The following is a 23,050-nucleotide window of genomic DNA, read 5'->3' on the forward strand; positions in this document are numbered from 1 at the left end:
AGTCCTTGGAATTGTCTTAGATCATTGTATTGCTGAGAATAGCTAAGTCATGCATTGTTGATCATCATACAACATTGCTTTTACTGTGTACAATGTTCTCCTGGTTCTACTCACTTCACTTTGCATCAATTCATGTAGGTCTTTCCAGGTTTTTCTGAAAGCATTTTGCTCATCATTTTTTATAGCACAACAACATTCTATCACAATCATATGGTTGGTTCTTGTCCTTTGTACTTGAGGTAGACCAAAATGACATCACTATGTCAGGGTCAACGTGCAATGTGGCTGATCAGATCAGTACGAGCTCGAAAGGCTCTACCACAGGTCAGGCACAAATATCCACATGAACATTTGGAGTGGAGATGTCTCTAAATTTGTGCATCTCATGTTTCTTTTGGGCTACTGCAAATTCTGCTTTGCTCATAGAGCAATAGCTCCTTCTTTGATGCAGGCACACCATGCTAGGTGGTCCTTTGCCAGTATCTTCATGTCATGCAATCAATTCCAAAGTTCTTCAGAGAGACCTTGAGAGTGTCCCTTTATCATTTCTTCTGACCTCCATGTGAGCACTTGCCTTGTGTGAGTTCTCATAAAATAGTCTTTTAGGCAAATATGCATTTGGCATTTGAACAATGTGGCCAGCCCCACTGGAGTGGCACTCTCTGCATTAGAGTTTCAGTGCTTGACAATTTAGCTTGAGAAAGGACCTCAGTGTCCAGTGCCTTATCATGCCTGGTAATCTTCAGAATCTTCCTAAGACAATTCAAACTGAAGCAGTTCAGTTTCCTGGCATAGTGCTGGTATACCGTCCAGGTTTCACAAACATACAATAATGAAATCAGCACAATGACTCTGTAGACTTTCAGTCTGATAGGCAGTAACATCTCTTCTCTCCCATACTTCCTTTGGAGACTCCCAAACACTGAGCTAGCTCTGGCAATGCGCATATCAACCTCATTATCTATGTGTATACCCCTGAAAAGTATACAGCCAAAGTAAGTGAACTCATCCACAGCATTCAAAATTTTTCCATTTGCTGTAACTGAGGGTTCCACATATGGATGGTATGGTGCTGGCTAGTGGAGAACCTCTGTTTTCTCGGTGTTGTTAGCCCAAAATTAGTACAAGCAGCAGAAAACTGACCCATACTTTGTTGCATCTCAATCTCAGAGGCTGCAATAAGTGCACAAACATCTGCAATCAAAAAGTCACACACCAACTGTCCCTCCACTTTCATCTTGGCTTGTAGCCTTTTCAAGTTAAATAATATACCATCCGTGTAACAGCTGACCTTGATGCCATTTTCATCCTCATTGGAGGTGTCTGAAAACATTGATAAAACATCATGCTAAAAAGCATGGGGGCAAGCACAAAGCCCTGCTTCACTCCACTGGTGACTGGGAAAGTGCAAGAGCATCACCCATTATACAGAACCTGTGTAAGTACGCCATCATGAAACTGGCATACAATATTGATGAACTTTTCTGGGCAACCACATTTTGCCATCATCTTCTACAAACCATCATGACTGACAGCATCAAAGGCCTTGGTCAGATTGGCAAACTTTGTGTACAGACCTCTGTTCTGCTCCTGGAATTTCTTCTGGAGTTGTTGCGCAGCAAAGCCCATATCAACCATTCCTCAGCCCTTTCTGAAGACACACTGGCTGGAGTAGATGACCATCTTCCAGGTGAAGGATCAGCCTATCAAGGAAGACTCTGGCAAGAACCTTGCCAGCAATGACTAAGAGAGAGGCTCCCGTGATTGTCACAGGACAATCTATTTCCTTTACTTTTATACAGACGGACAGTGGAGGCATCCTGGAACTCCTGGGGGATAAGCTCCTTTTGCCATATAATCTGGAAAATTTCAATCAGCTTTTGTATGCACAGTGGGCTCCCTGACTTGTAAATCTCAGCTGGAGTAGAATGAGTACCTGGTGCTTTGCTACATGAGAGGAGCCTGATGCATTCAAAACCTCTTCTTTGGTTGGAAGTTTCACTAGAGAGGGACTGACTTCAACCTGAGGTATACAGTCAATGGCTTCAGCATTGGCTGATGATGGTCTGTTGAGAACACTATGGAAGTGTTGACCCATCTCTCTAGGATCATGTTCTTATCACTGATCAATGTGGCTCCATCAGTGCTGAGTAGTTGAGGTGCACCACAGGTCTTTGGCTCATAAATAGTCTTCAGGGCATCATAAAAGCACTTTGGATTGTTACTATTGACATAAAACTGACTTTCATCTGCCTTCTTACTGAGCCAAGAATCTTGCATCTCTCTAAGCTTCAGTTGCACTTTACTTTTTTAAACAGTATTTCATTTTTTCCAGTTACATATGAAGACAATTTTAAACATTCATTTAAAAAATTTGTTTCAAATTTTTTTCTCCCCCTCTTTTCCTCCCCCCCCGGAAATGGTAAGCAATTTGATATATGTTTCATAAATGAGCTTTACCTTTTTTTAATTAAGTTTTCAATATTCACTTTTATAGGATTTTGAGTTCTAAAATTCCCCCCTTCCCTTTACCCTCCCCAAGATGGCATGTGATCGGTTATAAGCTATAATGTACAATCATATTAAATATATTCGCACATCGGTCATGTTGTGAAAGAAGAGTCAGAACAAAAGAAAAAACCATGAAAAAGGAAAAATAACAAAAAAAAAAGAGAAAAATAAATAGTACACTTTGATCTGCATTCAGACTCCATAGTTCTTTCTCTGGATGTGGATAGCATTTTCCATCATGAATCTTTTGGAATTTGTCTTAGATTATTACATTGCCGAGAAGAGCTAAGTCTATCAAAGTTGATCATCTACGCACTTTGCTTTTGATGGAATTAAACACTGCCTTCTAATAGAGACAGAAACTATCCTGGTGGTAAACCTGGGGAGTTCTCATCTTTCATCTGGTAACTTCTGAATTCCCTCATCAATTTTCTTCAAACTAATCCTGATGCTTGTGAATGTTCTGGCCCAGATGAATAAATGCCGTGCTGTACACCCAAATCTCTGGAAGCTGCCCTCTCCTTTTCCGCTAACCATGTATTGGCTCAGCTTTCCATCCAAGTTAGCAACACACTTTCACACACTTGGAATTCTCTCCCCCATCCATGCTTCAAGGTACAGCTCAAATAGCACCTCCTCCAGGAAGCCTTCCATGTCTTCCTCTAGCATTTCAGATGAAAGGTATCAAGTAGGAGAAGAAAGGCCTAAGCCTATTGCTGTGTTCTCTTCACATGGAAGAGTGTGACATCTGGATTTAGGACTTAGCACCGGAAAGGAAATCAGAGATCTTTATTCTAGTCTAATCTTTTGATTTTACAGAAAGGAAACGAAGACTCATTGAGCATTTTTGCTTAAAGTCACATAGATAGAAGTAGCATAATCGGGATTCAAACTCATCTTCTGCCTCCTAATTCTGTTCTCTCTCCATTGTCCCAGAGAATGTTATCACAATCCTCTCAGCCTGATATTTAAGGCCTCCACAGTAGGCTTCATCCCACCTTTCCAACTTTATCTTACAATGCTCCCCATCAGTTCTTTTACATGTAACCCCAATGAACTTCTTGTTTTTCTTTAGTTATATGCCAGGGTTTCTTCTCCCAGACTTTTGCTTGCCCTGTTTTCTTTGCCTAGATTTCCTTCTCTCTATCTGTGTTCAAATGACACCTTCTCTCCCTTTTGTACCTCCCTTCCCGACCAAGAACAAAATAAAAACAAATTCCGTCACTGACATTTATAGTCAAGCGATGAAGAAAGAGATCCTGGTCGAGGTACTGAGGAGGAACAAAAGCAAAAAATCACAAGTCAGGTGGTTTACTACTTGCAGACATGGACGTGTGTAGCTCTCTTGCCTGTCAGTCCTATAGGCTAGCATAGGCAACGGTATGGGCATACAGGGGAGTGCGCACGCACCTTCTAGAGAGTGCAGCCCGCTAAGAGTCTGCCCTCACACCTGACAGTTATTGCTGGGCAGATTCACAGCAACCAAATGGAAGGGGGTGGGGCTTAGAAGTAGTCAACCATCAGATGGCTGGGACTCTAATCCTTCTTTATGGATCACAAGGACACTGTGATCAGAAAAGTTTGCTAACCTTACACACCTGGACTAATTGAAGTTTGCTTATAACGATTATGATCCATAGAGCGTGGTGTTATTTGCCGAAATGAAGCTGACTAAACCAAGTATTGGGTAGATAGGAACGTCCCAGTTCACAGGTGTGTCAATCAGTGATCAAATATAGAGTCACTTTTGTCTGGTGGGGCCTAGCAACAGGCCAAACCTCATAGGGGCAAAACAAATTTTCTCATTGGCCAACTCCAAAAGAAAAAAAATTATCACATACATTACATACATACATACATACACATACACACACACACATATACACACAGAGAGATGTATATTTTGTTGTTATTGTTTAGTCATTTCAGTTGTGTCCCACTCTTCATTACTCTATTTGGGGTTTTCTGGGTAATGATACTGGAGTGGTTTGCCATTTCCTTCTCTGGCTCATTTTATAGATGAAAACCAGAGGCAAACAGGGTTAAGTGACTTAAGGAAGATGAATCTTCCTGATTCTAAGCCCAGTGCTCTATCCACTGTGCCACCTGACAGCCCCAATATAGATATATATAGATATATATAAATGTATATGTATATGTGTACATGTATACATGTATATGTACTTATATGTATATACATATATGTTTGTCTCATTCCAAACTCTAAGTCTTTCATCTCTCTGTTAGGCGGTGGGCAGCATGTTTTATCATTAGTCTTCAGGAATCATGGTTAGACATTGCACTGATCTGAACTTAAGTCTTTCAAGACTTTTTGTCTTTACATTATTGTCATTGTACAAATCATTCTCCTGGTTCTGTTCACTTCACTCTGCATCAGTTTTTACAAGTCTTTCCAGATTTCTCTGAAACCACCCCCTTCATCATTTCTTAAGCATAATAGTATTCTGTCACATTTATATACTGCAACTTGTTAAACCACAATTGTTAGACTCCCCTCTCAGTCTCCACTTTGCTACTTCAAAAAGAATTATAAATACATTTGTACATCCTTAGAGTTTGTTTTGTTTAGGACTAATTTCTCCCTTAACCTGCCCTCCCTCTAAATTCTTCCTTCTCTTTTTTTTCTTCCTATTGCCCTGTTGAATTAGATATTTCTGCACCCAGCTCTATGTGTGTGTATTCTTCCCTCCTCTGACCAAATTAAATATTTATAAAGCACAATACTGGACACAGAGTAGACACTATATAAGTGCTAGCTAATATTATTATTTTATCACTATTATTTTGATCAGTTCAGATGAGACTACCATTTAAATGTCAGCTGCTTTCTCTATCCCTTCCTCTTTGTTTGTATAAACTTCCCCTTGAGCACTCCAATGATGTGAGATAATTTTCCCTAATCATCCTTTCCCTACATCTCCCAAGTCCCTCTTTCCTTCCCTTTCCATTCTTCTTTTCGTTTTTATTTTGTTTTTGTTTTTGGTGAGGCAATTGGGGTTAAGTGACTTGCCCAGGGTCAAAAACAGCTAGTGAGTGTCAAGTGTCTGAGGTCAGATTTGAACTCAGGTCCTCTTGACTCCAAGGATGGAGTTCTATCCACTTTACCACCTAGCTGCCCCCTCCATTCTTCTTTTAAGATCATTAAGACATAATAGAACCACTCCCAGGCCTTCTACTATCTAATTAGAATCCCTCTATGATCCCTGATGATGATAGAGTTCAGAGGGACACATGAATCATCCAGAATATCAACATATCCTTGTTTAGTCCATTATCACTGTTCATTTGTGTTTGCCTTTTTATGTTTGAACTTCATGTTTGAAGTTCATGTTTGAACTTCAGTTTCTACAAATCTCTGGTCTTTTTATCAGGAAAGCTTAAAAGTTCTCCATTTCATTAGAAGTCCAGTTCCCCACTCTATGATTATATGCAGTGTTGCTGGGTTATGTTATTTTTGGCTTTAAGCCTATATCCTTTGTCTTCTGAAATATCATATCTTAAACTCTCTGCTCCTTCATAATGGTGGCTAACAAGTTGAGTGTGATCCTTACTTGGCTTCTTAACATTTGAATTCTTTCTTTTTCTGGCTGCTTGTAGTATTTATTCTTTGATTTGGAAGCTCTGGATTTTGGCTATAATGTATGAAGGAATTTTCATTTTTTTTTTCAGGGGTAACCACTAGGTTCATTCTTCTTCCACTTTGCTTTCTGGCTCTAAGAGATCTGGGCAGTTTTCTTTTAAGATTTCTTTTTTCTTTTTTTTAACATTTCTTTTTTAAATTTTTAATTAATTTATTTTGATTTATCAACAACCACTTCCATAAACTTTTGAGTTTTACATTTTTCTCCCCTTCCCTTCCCACCTCTCTCCCCTAGATGGCACACAATCTGATATAGATACACATACACATTCCTATTAAACATATTTTCATATTAGTAATGTTGTAAGTAAGAATTAGAACCAATAGGAGGAACCACCAGAAAGAGGAAACAAAACATAACAGAAGAAAAAAAAAGGCAAATAGTATGCTTCCATCTGCATTCAAACTCCACAGTTCTTTCTTTGGATGTGGATAGCATTTTCCATCATGAGGCCTTCGGAGATGTCTTAGATCCTTGAATTGCTGAGAAGGGTTAAGTCTATCAATATTAATCACTGCACAACATGGCTGTTACTGTGTACAACGTTCTTCTGGTTCTGCTCACTTTACTCAGCATCAGACCATACAAGTCTTTCTAGGCTTAAGATTTCTTGAAATAGAATGTTTAGGGCTCTCATGGTTTTCAGAGACCTCAATGATTCTTAATGTTTTTTCCCCTTGATCTGTTTTCTAAGTTAGTTGTTTTTTGCTCAGATAACTTAATTTTCTTCCATGTTTTAAATCTTTTGACTTTGTTTTTACATATCCTATTGTTTCATGGAGTCGTTGGCTTCTACTTTGTCCCTCCAAATTTTCAGGGACTTCGTTACTTGGGTAAGATTTTGTACCTCTTAAGCCAAGCTATTAAACCCTCTTTTCAATTCTTCTAAATCTCCCATTTCTTTTCCAATGTTTTCCTCTAGTAATCTCATTTAAAAATTGTTTTTACATGCAACTGGGAAATAAGATATATAGGCAATGGGGTATAGAAATTGATCCTGCTCTACAGGAAAATAGAAGGGGAAGGGGATAAGAGGGGGGTATATATGATAGAATGGAGAACAGAGTGGGGAAAGGGGTACTCAGAATGCACACCATTGGGGTGCGTGGAGGGGAGAGATGGGGAGAAAATTTGGAACTCAAAATCTTGTGGAAGTGAATGCTGAAAACTAAAAATAAATTAATTAATTAATAAAAAAAAAACTTTATGCTTCATCTTCCAGAATACTAGTTGAATTTGTGTCCAACTTACATTTTACTTTGAGGCTTTGCTTGTAGAGTCATTCTTTTCTTCTCAGTTGGGATTCTTTTTCTGCTTTCTCATTCTTCCAGCCTGCTTCCTGGCTTTGAACTTGATGTTGGGGCCAGGCTCTACACAATTCTGGAGGCAATGTTTGGGCTAGTTCTACTGCTGCTTTCTTAGGAGTAGTGTGTGTTGTATTATTCCAGGATCTCAGGGAAGGCTGAAGATGGGGACCTGCAAGCTCTCAGAGCTCCCAGAGTAGTCTGATCCAGGGTAAAGTCTGATAGTTGCTCTCCTGGTCTGAGCTCTGCAAGTTCCTGACCTGGGTTTGGGCTTGAGCAACAGTAGAATGCTGGTGGACTCAGTCCTATCTGGGAAGCTTGGCTGATTCAGAGTGACAGAACTGGAAGCTTTCCTTTGATGTGGAATCCCTTCCTGGTTTTTCACCTATAGGCCTCAGGCTGGGCTAGACTTTGGAAATGAAATCCTGCTCTGTTCTTTAAGTCTGAGCCATACTGCTGCTGCTGTTTTCTGAACTTGCTCCTCTCTCATGACACTGATCAGGGTCTGCAACCACTATTTACTCAGGATACCACCTCTAAGCACAGGGCTCGTCATCTTTCTGCCCTGGATCTGTGACCCGGAATTGGATAGTGGGTGACAAAGCTGCCTTGACAAAGTTGGCACCTTTTTCTGCAACTGCCTGAGGTCACAGTGCCCCAGAATGGGTCTGGGACTTCCTCTTGTTCTTGTGCACAGCCTCTCCCCACACTGAAGCACTTTGCTTTGGTGGCTCCTGGCCAGACCCGTTTCCAGTATTCACAGATCTCCCTATTTCCCTATGCTAACCTGAGCTGGAAAAATGACTCACTATGATTTATTTCTAGGATTTCCCCAGCAGGATTCATTCTGGTACATTTTCTTCCTTCCTTTTTCTTTGTTTCTTTTCCTTTCTTCCTGACTATCCTTTTTAAAAATTTGACATTATTTTTAACATTCTTTTCTTTTTTAATTTTGCATTCCAAATTCTCTCCCTGCCACTGCATTCCCTCCATGCAAGCCCACTGAGAAGGCAAGCAATATATCAATTATACATGTAACATCATGTAAAACATATTTTCATATTAGCCATATACATAATACATATATATATATATATATATATTTTTTTTTTGGCTAGGCAATGGAGTTAAGTGACTTGCCCAGAGTCACACAGCTAGTAAGTGTCAGTGTCAGAGGCCGGATTTGAACTCAGGTCCTCTGAGCCACCTAGCTGCCCCCCCTTTTAAAACTTTTCTTTTTTTCATATTTTTAAAAAATCAAGGAAAATAAAACGAGAAATTATACTTCAGTTTTCAGAATTCATCAGCTCTCTCTCTGGAGGTGGAAAGCTTTTCTTTTTAATCATGAATCCTTTGGAATTGTCTTAGATCATTGTATTGATCAGCACAGTCAAGTTTTTCACAGTTGATGATCATTACAATATTGCTGTCACTGGGCACAGTGATCTCTTGGTTCTTCTCATTTCACTTTGCATCAGTTAATATAGTGCTTGCCATGTTTTTCTGAAACCATCCCCTTCTTCATTTCCCATGACACAATAGTACTCCATCACAATCACAGGCCATAACTTGTTCAGCTATTCCTCAATTGATGAGGATCCTCTCAATTTCCAATTCTTTGCCACTGCAAAAAAAGCTGCTACAAATATTTTTATACATATAGGTTCTTTTCCTTTTTCTCTGATCTTTTTGGGATATAGACCTTTTAGTGGTTATTTATGGGTCAAAGGGTGTTGCATGATTTTATAGCCCTTTGGGTATAGTTGCAAAATGTTCTACCTAGGTCCAAACGGTTGGACCAGTTCACTACTTCACCAGTGGTTCATTAGTGTATCTAGTATATTTTCTAGATCTGTTTGGAGGATTTTTGGTAGGGAACTCACTTTATTTCTTCCTCCTACCTTATCATCTTGGCTCTGCCCTTCCATAACAGGTTCTTAATAAGCATTTGATGTGATCATATTTGTAAAGCACTATATGAACTTTAAAGTGCAATATAAATTTTACAATAATTAATAATAATAATAATTATTATTATTATTGTTACTGTTATCTACTGAGTTGACTTGTTGAACTACTGTTGTTTTAGGTTTTGGAAAATATGTCCGAGTATTTTTGGCAGATTCAAAGGGATTTCACGGATTCATGGCCACAGATCTTGAACATGAGGACACAGTGGAAGCAGCTGTTATTAGTCCTGATAACAATGTGCTTGTTACTGGGTCTCTTGATGCATTCATCCAGGTAAGAGAGTAAGAATGCTTGGTATTCCAGGTGGACCATTGCTTCTCAAGGACCACAGACCAAGGATGTGGTGGGACAGTTAGAAATGGCCCTGGTGTATCCATCTGTGTTCTTCTGGAATCTTAGACCCGTGGAAAATTACAACTGTGAGGAACCTTAGAGGTTGTCTTGTCTAATTTCCTCACTTTACTGATGTAAAAATGAGTCCCAGAGAGAATTCCTTGTTACCCAGCAAGTCAGTAACAGAGACAAGACCCAAATCCCATGGGGATCCTAGCCGCCAGTCTGATCTTTCTTCCTCTGTGTTAAAAGAATGCTGGAATCACTATCATCCAATAACCCTCCAGAGATCTTTCAGTTATTTTATAGTAACTTAAAGTTTATGAAGTGCTCTCCTCACCAAAACAGCAGGAGATAGGTAGTATCAGTATTATTTATCCCCATTTTGTAGATGAAAAACCGGAAGCTTTGAAGGAAAGTGACTTGCCTAGGGTCACACAACTAGCATCAGAGCTAATGAATCCAGGCCTCCTGACTCTAAATCCATTCCTCTTTCCGCACCACCATACTGCTTCTCTGTCTTTAGCCTCTTCTATACTGCTCTGGACTAGACATGAGCCTAGTGACCTGCTACCCTTCAAGAGTCCTATCTGAGCTCAGGAAGGGGACAGGTAATGATAAGGATGGGGATGGAGCAGGGGCTCTCAGGGTGGCTTCTGGTGAGGGTTTTACCCCAGTAGTGTTTGGGTAGGGTCCAGATAGAAGTGCCACACACACACGGGTGCATGCAGCCCACAGGCCTGAACTAGATTAAAATGTAACAAATTTTTAAATATTTAACAAATATTTAACAAAATTTTTAAAAATACAACAAAACAAAAATAATGTTGATATGTGATTTTCTAAGTCACTATGTTCCCATAGGGATCCCTATATATGGTTTAGTGGCCCCCTTTTCTATGTGAGTTTGACATCACTGGTCTAGAGAGGCAGGGCCAGGGGAGAGAAGGTAGGCTGTTGCTAGCTCCCCGAGGAGGTCAGAGCAAAGCCTCACACACCCCTAGGCCACTTTCCTGGCACTCATCCACCGATCCATATCAGCCTTCACGCGGGCCTCCTTCTTGATGCTTTTCTCCTTGCCTTCATCTCTGACAAGAAGCTTGTGCTTGATCCATCCTCTGACTCAGGCTGATAAATGCTTTCGTCCCAGTCCTGCTCCATTAGCCTTCTGCCCCAAACTCCTCACTGACCTAGTCATATACACACAACTAAACAGCATTCCAGTGTACCAACATTTAACAGAAGATTTAATTCTGCCTACTTCTACCCTTGATTCTTCTCAGGTGTGGAGTCTGTCGGAGCAGGGGACCCTTCTGGACATTTTTGATGGCACGGGAACCCCAGTGAATATGCTGGCCTGCTATGGACACACTTTGGTTTCTGCCTCCAGGAATTCATCATCCTTCAGAGCTTGGGATCTTGCTTATACACAGAAACATAAACTCCCACCCCCTTTTTTGGACCGCACTGGCTGTGCTGCAGTGTCTCACAATGGAAACTATGTATACTTCCCCAAAATAGGAGACAAAACCAAAATCACTGTCTGGGACTCTGTGGAAGGTTTGTAAAATGCCATATGAAAGCTTAAGCGACAGGTAAATCCCAACATCACAGGATCAGAGATTTAAAGCTGAAAGGGACCTTAGAGGCCATCTAGTATAACCTCTTCATATTACAGATAAGAAAACTGAGCGCTACAGAGGATAAATGATTTGTTCAAGGTCAAAGAGGTAGTAGGTGATAGAAACAGAGTTGAATTCAGGTCTTCTGACTCCAAATCTGGTATTCCACTTTATGGTACCTTATATATCATAAAACATCAAAACTAGGAAGAACTTTAGGATATAGAACATAGCTCCATACAGCTAGAAACAATCTTAAAACATAGAACACAGAATGACAGGGCTGGGAGGGTCCTCAGAATACAGGATGCCAGGGCTGGGAGGGTCCTCAGAATATAGAATGTCAGGTTTCTTGCCAGAAGCTGAACTACAGAGCAATCAAGTGGTCGGCTTCAGGTCATAAAAGTGAAAATAATTATTAATAATAATCACAAATAATTAATGTCAAATTATTTATTATATTACTTATCATTAAATAAAATTTAAATAATTTATTTAATAATAATTATAAATAATTAACAGCAGAGCCAGGACTAGAACTCAGGTCTCCTGATTCTTAGTCTAGCACTCTTTCCATCAAGCCACTTTACCTCTCATTTGAGTAGAAAACAAAGCTGTTCTTAATGCAAAGACTGTCTTTATTTCAGGGGAAGATCATGCTATCTTAGATGCTTCAAATGAAGTGCAGTGCCTGGAAGTTGCTGAGCAGATGAAGTTGCTCTTTGCTGGGCTGATCTCAGGGACAGTCCTAGTGTTTCCCCTGAACTCCAGGCAGGATGTAACGTGCATCCCACCCCCAGAGGCTAAGAAACCTGTCAAATGCATGGCCCTGAGCAAAGGAGAAGAGCGGCTGGTCATTGCATATGACAACATAGTACTGGTGATGGACATTAGGCCAGAAGATCCCTGCCCAGTAATTGATGGACCTACATACACATTTTATACTCAGCTGCCTGCTATGATATCCAGTATAGCTGTTCTCACCAACTACCGGGTAGTCTACGGCATGACCAGTGGAGAGGTGTTTATTTATGAGTGTGCGAAGTCCAAGGTTTTCCCGTTAGAAGCCCCCCAGGGCAAAGTTACCTGTTTAGAAGTCAGTCACAAGGAGCATGGGCAGTAAGCAGTTCTCAGGAGTCACTGCTGTACCTTTGGGACCTAGAGCTCTGCAAGTGGAAGCATACGCTGACCTTGGAGGTAGGCCTTCATCCTCAAACACAGAAACCTAAGGGTTCTGTAAGTAGGCATGTTATAAAAATGATAAGAATAATGATGGTGGTGGTAATAAGAGTAGCTGCTCACATTTCTGTGTTGCTTTAAGTTTTTCAAAGCACTTTGCTCAAAATACTCACAAAATAGTATTAAATGACTTTTTAAAACACTGATTTGCTGACACAATGAAACTGTGCAACTACTTACTGTCAGGGTCCTTCAAACTCTGAAAAAGTCAGTTATTATTCAGTTGTTTTCAGCTGTACCTGACTCTTCATGGCACCATTTGAGGTTTTCTTGGCAGAGATACTGGAGTGGCTTGCCATTTCCTTCTCCAGCTCATTTTACAAATGAGGAAACTGGCAAAGAAGGTGAAATGATTTGTCCAGGGTCGCACAGCTACTAAGTATCTGAGGCCAGATTTGAACTCAGGAAGATGATCTTCCTTCTTCCTTTGTCCAGGCCTGGCACTCTGTCTATTTAGCTGCCCTCATGAAAGGGTCACAGAATCACATAATCTCAGAGCTGAGAGGGACCTCAGAAATCATCTAGTTCAACTGGTATAATCTTTATCTTCCTTCCAGGTTCCTCGTAGTTTTCACTTTCTCTGTGATCCTTTTACTTATCTGAATACTCCAAATAGAAAATTAGTTCTTTGGGGGTGGGCACTTGTTAGTGTTTGTCTTTATGCCTCCAGACTCTAGCACAGTGCTTTGCACCCAGTAAACACTTAAAAGTTTTTTACTTTAATTGATTTGATCAAGGATCCCTTCTAAAACCCAAACAACAAGGGTAATCATCATCCAGCCTTTTTTTCTTCAAAGACCCCTTCTGAAAGTTATTGCACTACAGCCTAAGGCAGGCCATTCTACCTTTTGTACAGCCATAATTATTTGGAAGTTTTTCCCTACACCAACCCTGTTTGCCTCCATAATTTCTTCCCATGGCTCCTATTTTTGCCTTCTGCTTTCTAGAAGAAGTTTAGAGCCTTTTCCATATCAAAGCCCTCGAAGATAGCTAGCACATCCCTGCTACATTTCTCTCCCCAACATTTTTTTTTCCAGGTGATCCTCATATGATATGATATGATCTCATTATATGATATGATCTTCATCATCTTGGCTGATCTCTGTGTGTTCTCCAGCTTATCGATGTTTTTCCCTATATTGTGTTCCCAGAATTGAATAAAATACTTCAGATGTGATTTGACTAGGGCACAGGATAGAAAGACTATCAATTCCCTCTTTTTGGAAACTATGTTTCTCTTAACATTGCCCAAGGCATGATTAGTTCTTTTTGTCAGCCATATCATACTGTTTACTCATAATGAATTTGTGGTCTACTAAGACTGCCAAATCTTTTTCAGATTAACTTCTCTCTAGCCACACTCACCAATCTTTTACTTTTGAAATTGATTTTTGTGTTTAACCATGATACTTTACATGTATCTCTACTAAATTTCATCTTATTATATTTGGCCCAACATTTTAGCCTTTTGGATTCTGATTCTGCCATTCAATGTGTTTCGCAAATTTAATAAGCATACCATCTATCTGTTTGTCCAGGTCACTGATTAAAAACAAAACAAAACAAACCACAGGACCAAGCATAGATCCTTGGGACAATCTACCAGAGACTTCCTTCCAAAATAACAACAAATCCTTAACGACTTCTTGGGTCTGATTTCAACCAGTTCTGAATAATAGCTGTAGTACTGTATAGCCCACATCTTTTTACTCTTTTTCTCAAGAGCAGCATAAGAGATTTTGTCAAATGTTTTACTAAAATCTTGAAACTTTAGTTATCCAGTCAAAATTAGAAATGAGGCTAGTTTGGTATAACTTGCTCTTGATGGTCATACTAATTCTTCAGTACTACTCCTTCCATCTAACCATACCTTTTAATAACATATTTTGCCAGGAATCAAGCTCACTGGTCCACAGTTTGCAGATTTCATTCTTTTCTCATTTATGAAAATTGAGATAACATTTCTTTTTACCAGCCAGTGTGGCACATCATCCATCCTTCATGACTTTCAAAGATCAAAAATAATAGAATGCCAATAAAATTCCAGTTCTTTCAGTACTTTGAAATTCAGTTAATCTGGACATGTTGACTTGAAGTCATTAAGGGAGCTAGGTGCTCTCTTACTATTAGTACTTCTGTTGGCTTTCAACTCTGTACCAACCAACTTTGACCCAGACACACTTGAAAGAACAGTGGAGGTCAAGAAAGTGGCTGTTGCTAACCTTGTGAAACAGTCATTATCATTATAGTTCTTTGTGCTTATGATCATACGATCATGGGTGGGTTATAGCATGGCTTGGTCCACAAGACTTATCCCTAAGACAAAAACATAGGGGGACACAGAGAAAACCACTGAAGTTGATTTAAAGTGCTCTGTCAGACAGCAGACTAAGCTATTGCTCTCGTCTCTCCTTTAAGGGTAATCAGATTCATTACTAGCAATTTTGGTGCCCCGAGAAATGGAAAAACATCCTCAAATCAATTTTAAAGGCAAATTCAGTTGGAGAACAAAGAAGGATGGAACTCACTTAGGGTTGAGCCACCTAGAGTGGAGGTATAAGGAAGCTGATAAGGACTGAAAGTCATATTTTTATTTTGTTAAAGGACTGCAATTTTTGTCAGAGATTTCTATAGTTTGGTCCCCTGGGGCAAAGTCCTGACCATCTTACTCATTACGGCTCATTCAGCATTGCAACCGCAGTATGCCAGACCAGCCTAGGTGAACCATCCCAGAGAACTCGGCTCTACCTGGTATTTTCTGCTCCTAGCAGGTAGTTTTTAGAATGGAGGAGAGGTGGTGTACTCATCAATGCTACTGTCAGCAACAGTAGCTTTCTGGCTCCCATGTCTCAACTGCCTTGCCTCCCTGATCATAGTAACACTTAACAGGTGATTCAGATTTAGAGTAATTATACCATAGTGAACTTATAGTATAATACATATCCACATCTGTAAAAAAAAAAAAGGCTGAAGAAGAAAAGGGAATGCTACTAATCCTTCGCCTATGTTTACTGGCTTGAAAAATATGCTATTTACTTAACCCAAAATGTCCCTGAGTCTCTTAAACACCTTGTAGTCTGTCAGGAGTAGGAACCTGCAGCCTCAAGGCCAGTCCCCCCCCCCCCAGAAGTCCATCATTATATACTTAAGTAATGACTACTATGTATTTGGGATGCTAGGTGGCACCATAGTGCAGGAGGAAGGCTTATCTTCCCGAGGTCAAATCTGAACTCAGACACTAGCTGTGTGACCCTGAGCAAGTAACTTATCCCTATTTGTCTCAGTTTACTCATCTGTAAAATGAGCTGGAGAAAAAAACGGCAAACCCCTGTAGCATTTTTTCCAAAAGCAGTCTTGAAGAATCAGATACGACTGAAAACAACCGAACAACGCTGCATCTACCAGTGTGCTATCACACCCCACAGACAGACAGAAGGGTCTCTTCCCTTGAGAGGCAACATGGTCAATGGAAGGAGCCATGGAGGCCTAGGTTAAAATTCTAATGTTAACCAAATCTTCGACCTTTGGAAAGTCACCTGGCCTTTCTGTGACTCAATTTCTTTATTTGTAAAATGGGAAAATAATAGTGGTACAATCTTGGGGTTGTTGTGAGAAGTTTTTGCTAACCTTAGAGTACTGTAGAAGCAAGAACTACTCTTCTCAGTGGGACTGAGTGCCCCCTCCCAAGCCTTGCCATGACTGTGTCGCTGTTTCAACGTTTCAGAGCTGGATTTCTAGCTATCATTTTCATTTTGGTTTCTTTTAAGGCATCATCAAAATTTCATTGTTCATTTTTACCAGGGTGCTTTCTACCAAGGAATTCAATGTGTCTGTTTTTCCAACGATGATAAGTATGTGTACAGTGGGTTAAAGGATCAGTCCATTCTAGTCTGGAATGTTTCTGATGGTGAGTTATGTCACGTATTTTAAAAATATTTTTAAAAGTTTTATATTGCACTTATTTCCAAACATAGCCCTCTCCCTCCCCTCACTGCCCCCCCCCGAAAGTCTTCCTTCTTAACAAAGATTTAAAAGGAAAAAAGGTCAGCAAAACCACCTGACACATCAAGCAAATCTGAGAGCCTAGGCAACATTTCATACCCATGATCCCTCACCTCTTCAATAGGGAGGAGGTGAATTTTCTCATCCCTTTTCCTGGGCCAAGTTTGGTCATTATAATTATAATGCATTTGGTTTAATTTTATTTATTGTTTCCATTGTTGTGGTCATAATATGTTTTCCTGGTTCTACTTACTTTGCATTATTATGTGAATGTCTTCCTGTATTTCTCATGTTCATTGTTTCTCATGTTCATTGTTTCATTTGGTGTAATAATATTCCATTGCATTTATGTACCACAATTTATTTAGCTGTTCCCCAATCAAGGGACACAAGTTTTATTTCCACTTCTTTGCTACAAATAGGATCTTTCTGCCTTTGATCTCTTTGAGGGATATGCCTAACAGTGGAATCTCTGAGTGAAGAATAATTTTACTTTTAAAGCAAATAGATCCAGATGAGTAAATATCATGAAACAGCTGGATGGCACAGTGACTTGAAAACTGGCCTGAAGTCAGGAAGATCTCAGTTCAAATTTAGTCTCTTAGTTACTAGCTGTGGGACCTGGGCAAGCTGATTAACTGCTATTTTGCCTCAGTTTCCTTATCTGTAAAATGAGGATAATAATAGCACCTACTTCCCAGGGTAGTTGTGAGGATCAATTAGATTAATTAGATAACAATTATAAAGTGTTTAGCACAGTGCCTGTCACAAAGTAAGAGCTATACAAATGTTGGCTGTTTACTAGCTGTGTGACCCTAGGCAAGTCACTTAAACTGTTTGTGCCTCAGTTTCTTTTTCTGTGAAAATAGGGATAATAACAGGAACTACCTCATAGGATTGTTGTGAAGATCAAATGAGATAATATATGTAAAGCTCTTTGAAAACCCTAAAGTGCTATATAAATGCTAGCTATTATTATTACTAAATGTAGATAGACAATATACTTAGCTAAATATAGCAACTTCTTGACGGTGCATCTGAGAATAAGAAATTAAGTGGCAATATAATGTATGTCTTTCACTAAAGTCCTGCACTGATCCATCATATTTCAGTAGAGGTGACCTTATATTTAGGACCTAGGCCAAGGGAATGCAGATCCTTGCCAAATTAGAAAGGCTTTGAGGCTATGTCTGGCAATTGGCCTATACGTCTGATGATTGCCTAAGTTTGGAAAGTCTCACACCTGCAAGGATGGATGCTACCAAGTAGTGCTTTTGATCACAGCAATTTCATGAAGATAGTCTACTAAGGCATGTAGTGGTTACATTTTACGTTGGTGGAGGGCATACTCATACCAAAGAAATCACAGATCTTTTGAAGAACCCACATACAGACTGGATATCTAAGACTCCCAAATAAATTTCTTTCTTTTCTCAACCTCTAGAATTGTCTCCCAGTGAAAAACATTTTAACAAAGGTATCATTGCTTCAACCACTCTGTAGAACCTAAGATACAAACGTTTTAGTAATGATAATAGTTAAGATTTATATGGTAATTTAAAATTTGTAAAGAGATATGTGTGTGTATAAAATTTTGGGCAGCTAGGTTGTGCAATAGATAGAGCACTGGGCCTGGAGTCTGGAAGATTTGAGTTCAAAACTGGCCTCAGACATTTACTAACTGTGTGACCCTGGGCAAGTCACTTTAACCCTTATTTGTCTCAGTTCCTCACCTGTAAAATGGGGACACACTGGAGGAGGAAATGGCAAGCCACTCCAGTATCTTTACCAAGAGAATCCCAGCTGGACACGACTGAACCACTGAACAACAAGATCAATATAAAATCTTATTTAATCACTGTATCAGTGCTATGAGGTATACTCATTTTACAGGTGAGGAAATTGATACTGACAAAAGTTAAATAATTTGCCCAGGGTCGTAAAGCTCGCAAGTAGCCGAGAAAGGATCAGACTCAGTTATTACTTGCTTTCAAGTCCTGCAGGCTCTCTACTACACTATCCAGCTAGAGGAGGAGTAAGGGAGACAATTCTTCTGCTACTACCCCACAACAACTCTTTCTCTTTCGAGACCTATAAGCCACTTGTACTATCTTCTTCCCATTGTTGTTGCTGCCACCTCTAGGTCATTCAGTTTTTTCAATGAGTTTAGTACTGATCTAGGCACTCGGAGGAGAAGCTGAAATCAGCCTTGGGAGAAAACCATTAATCAGACTTCTGTAAATGCAGCCTAAGGTCCCAAGAGCCCTCTTGGTTATGATGACCTGCTGTGGGCTCACATTAAGCTTCCAGTCCACTGACACTCCCAGCATTTTTCACATGAACTGTTTTCTAAACATGTCTCTCCTATTCTGTGCATGAGAAGCTGATTGGTTTAACCCAAGTGTAAGACTGTGTTTGCTGGATTAAATTTCATCATTCTAGGCAATCCAGCCTCCTAGCTCTCTCCCTACTCAAACATGCTGTCTCTCACTTCTGTGCCTTTTTATAGTCTATCCCCTCACTTTCCCCTTAATACAACGGCCTCCTCATTTCTGCTTCTTGAAGTCCTTTGCCTCCTTCAAGGTTTAGTTCAGGCATCAGCTCCTATATGAAATCCTTTCAGGATCCACCCTGATGTTACCCTTTCCCTAGCCTTCCCTCCCCCTTTCCTACTCAGAAAACTCCAGTGGCTTCCTGTTGCCTCCAGGAACAAATACAACATGCTGTTTGGCATTCAAAGCCTTCATAATCTAGCTCCCTCCCTTTCAAGTCTTTTTATACCTTACTTCCCAGCACGTACTCTTTGATCCAGGGACACTGGCCTCCTCGCTATTCCTTGACCAAGACATTCCATCTCTTGGCTCTGAGCATTCTCTCTGGCTATCCCCCATGCTTGGAACACTTTCCCTTTTCTGCTCTATTGATCAACCTGGCTTCTTTGAAGTCCCCATTAAAATCCTACAGGAAGCCTTTCGCAACCCCTCTTAACTATATATCCTGCATATAGCTTGCTTTGTAGATATTTGTTTGCATAGTGTCTCCTCCATTTGATTATAAACTCCTGAAAGGCAGGAACTATTTTTTGCCTCTTTTTGTATCCTCAAAGCTTAGCACAATGACTGGCACATAGCAGATACTTAATAAATGCTTACCAATTGATTGATTTAATCCCTCTCCCACCATTGTTGGTGCTTTCTAAAATTATTTTGTTTCTACTTATCTGTATCCACGTTGTATCCCCCTAATACAGGGTCTCTTAATCTCAAAGTACATAAATTTGTTTAAAAGTATTTTGATGGGGGCAGCTAGGTGGCACAGTGGCTAGAGCACCAGCCTTGGAGTCAGGAGGACCTGAGTTCAAATGCGGCCTCAGACATATAACGCTTACTAGCTGTGTGACTCTGGGCAAGTCACTTAACCCCAATTGCCTCCCCCCCAAAAAAAAATTTTTTTTGATAATTATATTTCAATATAATTGGTTTCCTTTGTGTAATCCTATGTATTTGATTTTATGCATTTTAAAACACAATTCTGAGGAATCCATTAGCTTTACCAGACTGACTACCAAAGGGATCTATCAGACACAGAGTTAAGAACTCCTTCTGCCCTAGAAGAATGTGAACTTCTTTTTGGCAGGGACTATATTTTTGTATCTCTAGTGCCTACTAGCTACGGTAGTGCATGTTTGTTGCATGATTCTAGCCTGTCCAGTTTCATCATCCATTGTATTCTATCTCTCCTACCCTTGTGTCACCTACAATTTTGATAATTATGTCCAAGTCTGATCTAAGCCCTCAATTAACACAGAAATTCCACTATGACATCTGTGATAGGCAGTGTAGTTGTGCTACTAGGGTAAATGATTCTGTAAAACTGTCCTCATTTCTGCCTCCTCTCACCTTTTTTAAAAGTAAAAATCTGTCCCTTTTTTAATGCTAACATTTTATGCTGTATCTTCAAAGAACCTTTTCAACACGTGGAAAAGGCTCTTTGAATACTCACTTATCTTAGTTCAGAGACATTAGAGGCCAGAGAAATGTTCCACACAGATTGTACACTGGGTGATTCCTGTCTTGAACTTCATAATTTCAATAATACCATTTTTCATTGGATCCTTGTGAGAAATGTGCTTGGGAAGGCTTTATTGCAAAATGCTCAGCGCCTGTGGTTATAAGCATTGTAAATTTTAGAATGCGTTGGAATATCATAGGGGCTGAATAAATTGTGGCTACTTGGCAGCCTGTTGAGATTTTTTATTTACATAGTAACGGGCCAAATCTTCATCATCATGGATTTGAGCCTTAAGTCCCATTTTCTATTGTACTCCTGTGGCAAGGAGGGAAAAGGCTTCAAGTTTGGGACCTCGATTCTTTCCCTGGGGCTAGTGTGAAGGAAACTCTGGAGAATAGAGGCATGTTGGTAATATTCTCCATTTTAATAATCTTAATAACCTCCTCTTAGATATAATAAGACTATGTCAAACAGTGCTTTGCAGTTGGGAAAATAGTATTAAATGAGATCTGGTGAGAGGATTCACAAATCCTTCCATAGTCAATCCATTGAACAAATGGTTCTCTCAGTAGAGTACCGAACTATAATAACTGTTCATTCATTCAACAAACATTTATTGAGTGCCTACTATGACCATATTTGAATTTCTGTGTGATACAAATTGGACAAGTTTTTCAAAACATGATATGTACCTGCCCTTGTGCAAATCTCTCCTCCTTCCTGGACTTCAGTTTTCTTCTTTGAAATGTGAAGAGATTGGACTGGATACTTTCTAAGATTCTTTTCCCTCTGATATTCTATGTTCTAAAGTCCTTTTACCCTTAACTTTCTATGCTTTATAATTTCATATATAACATTTCATATGCTATGAACTCTTTCAACTTTAACACTTTATGTTATAAAATCCCTTCCAATTCTGACATCCTAGGAGTCTAAGACTTTAGAGGGTTAATAAAGTATTTGGTATTCAAGGGGGACATGAGGGGCATGGGCTTTGCATACTTCCAGACAAAGCCTGAGGAAGTATCCCCAAATTATTTTGCTGGGCCAGTGACAGAGCAAAGCCTAAGTGACCACTTATGTATGTTGTAGAAGACATTCTTATTCTAGCACGTGCTGGACCAGACAGTGCGGGTGTCCCTTCCAACAAGGAGCTTCTGTGATTCTATATTGTAAAGTCCCTTCCTGAGGAAACTTTTAGCTTTGACATTCTAAGATTCTATAAATTTAGATCTGTGACTCTGGAGCCACAGTAATAATTATCATTAACTCAAGCCTAACACATGTGAACAATCTGTGATTTGAACTCTCAGTGTGGGAAGTCCTTCCATCAAAATAGATTGTTGCCATCCATGATTTCACAGTTAAATCCTATGGAATTGGCATAGTCCAATAGTTGGTAAATATCAAGGAAAGGATCTGAACCAAGTCCTTCCTGACTCTAAGCACAACACTGTGTCCACTACCCGTATTGCCTCCGTTACGATGTAAAACACAGCAACCAAAGAAGTTGGAGCGGAGTGGGTTCCTACTGCTGTCTTAGGAGATATGCCTGGAACAGTGCTGCCTACCCAGCTTCTCTTTGTTGCTGTAACTTTCTCATCTGTGTCTTCCTAACTTGTCCACAGGTTCTTTGTTGGCTGTTCAGTTTGTATGTGCAACAGTAAATAAAATCATTTCTACGGCTGACGGTTTTATTGCAACAACAAGACACGGCTATCTCATCCGTGAGCGCTTCCGCTGCCCTCAGCCAGTAAGCGCCTCTTACGACCCCCTCAAGAACATCAAGGCAATATGCACTGTCAAAACCAAGAAGCAAGAAGAGATTCTGATGGTGGTGAGAAAACAGCAGAGTGACTCAGAAAGAGCAGAAGAAAAGCAAGGCAGCACAAGCAAGATCTCTCAGATCTGTGTGCTCATATGACAGAAGATGAGACATCACAAAAAGAATCCAGAGGGCAATCCCATCACTCCAGATAGGACTGTCCTTTGTTTTTCACCTCATTCTTTCCTCACATCCATTTCAGTTCAGACCTGCCACTAGGATATCATTATTGGACCTTTTTCTTAATTTATTTACTAAACAAATATTTATTAAGCATGTACTATATATAAAGCTCTGTGTCTGGTGTTGGCAATACAAAGGTAAAATAACTTCCACGTAGTCACCACAGGAGATAGGGTTAGAATCATAGGATTTTGAAGATGGAAAAGGCCTTAGATATCATCTAGTTCTTATCCCTTTACTTTACAGAGGGGGAAACCGAGGCCCAGACAGTAGCAGTGACTTGCCCAAGGTCACACTGGCAGTAAGCAGCAGAACTGGGATTTGAACCGAGGTATCCTGACTAAATCCAGTACACCATCCTAGTAAGGAGTCTACCCTAATCAGCAC

At 39.9% G+C, this 23,050-nt stretch overlaps 1 protein-coding gene across 1 annotated transcript in view; it reads left to right on the plus strand.

Moving 5' to 3' along the window:
• The window catches only part of NWD1 (NACHT and WD repeat domain containing 1), a 58,817-nt gene extending 36,068 nt beyond the window's left edge, over positions 1–22,749 (plus strand). Inside the window, 6 exon segments of the mRNA XM_020969428.2 lie at positions 9,567–9,721; positions 11,065–11,341; positions 12,051–12,515; positions 12,518–12,600; positions 16,444–16,549; positions 22,284–22,749. Coding sequence (XP_020825087.1) covers positions 9,567–9,721; positions 11,065–11,341; positions 12,051–12,515; positions 12,518–12,600; positions 16,444–16,549; positions 22,284–22,579 — 1,382 coding nt within the window. The 3' untranslated portion in view covers positions 22,580–22,749.
• Positions 22,750–23,050: the final 301 nt, after the last annotated feature.

This window comes from Phascolarctos cinereus, unplaced genomic scaffold (genome assembly GCF_003287225.1).
Source record: "Phascolarctos cinereus isolate Bilbo 61053 unplaced genomic scaffold, phaCin_HiC Scaffold_4;HRSCAF=312, whole genome shotgun sequence".
NCBI lineage: Eukaryota > Metazoa > Chordata > Mammalia > Diprotodontia > Phascolarctidae > Phascolarctos > Phascolarctos cinereus.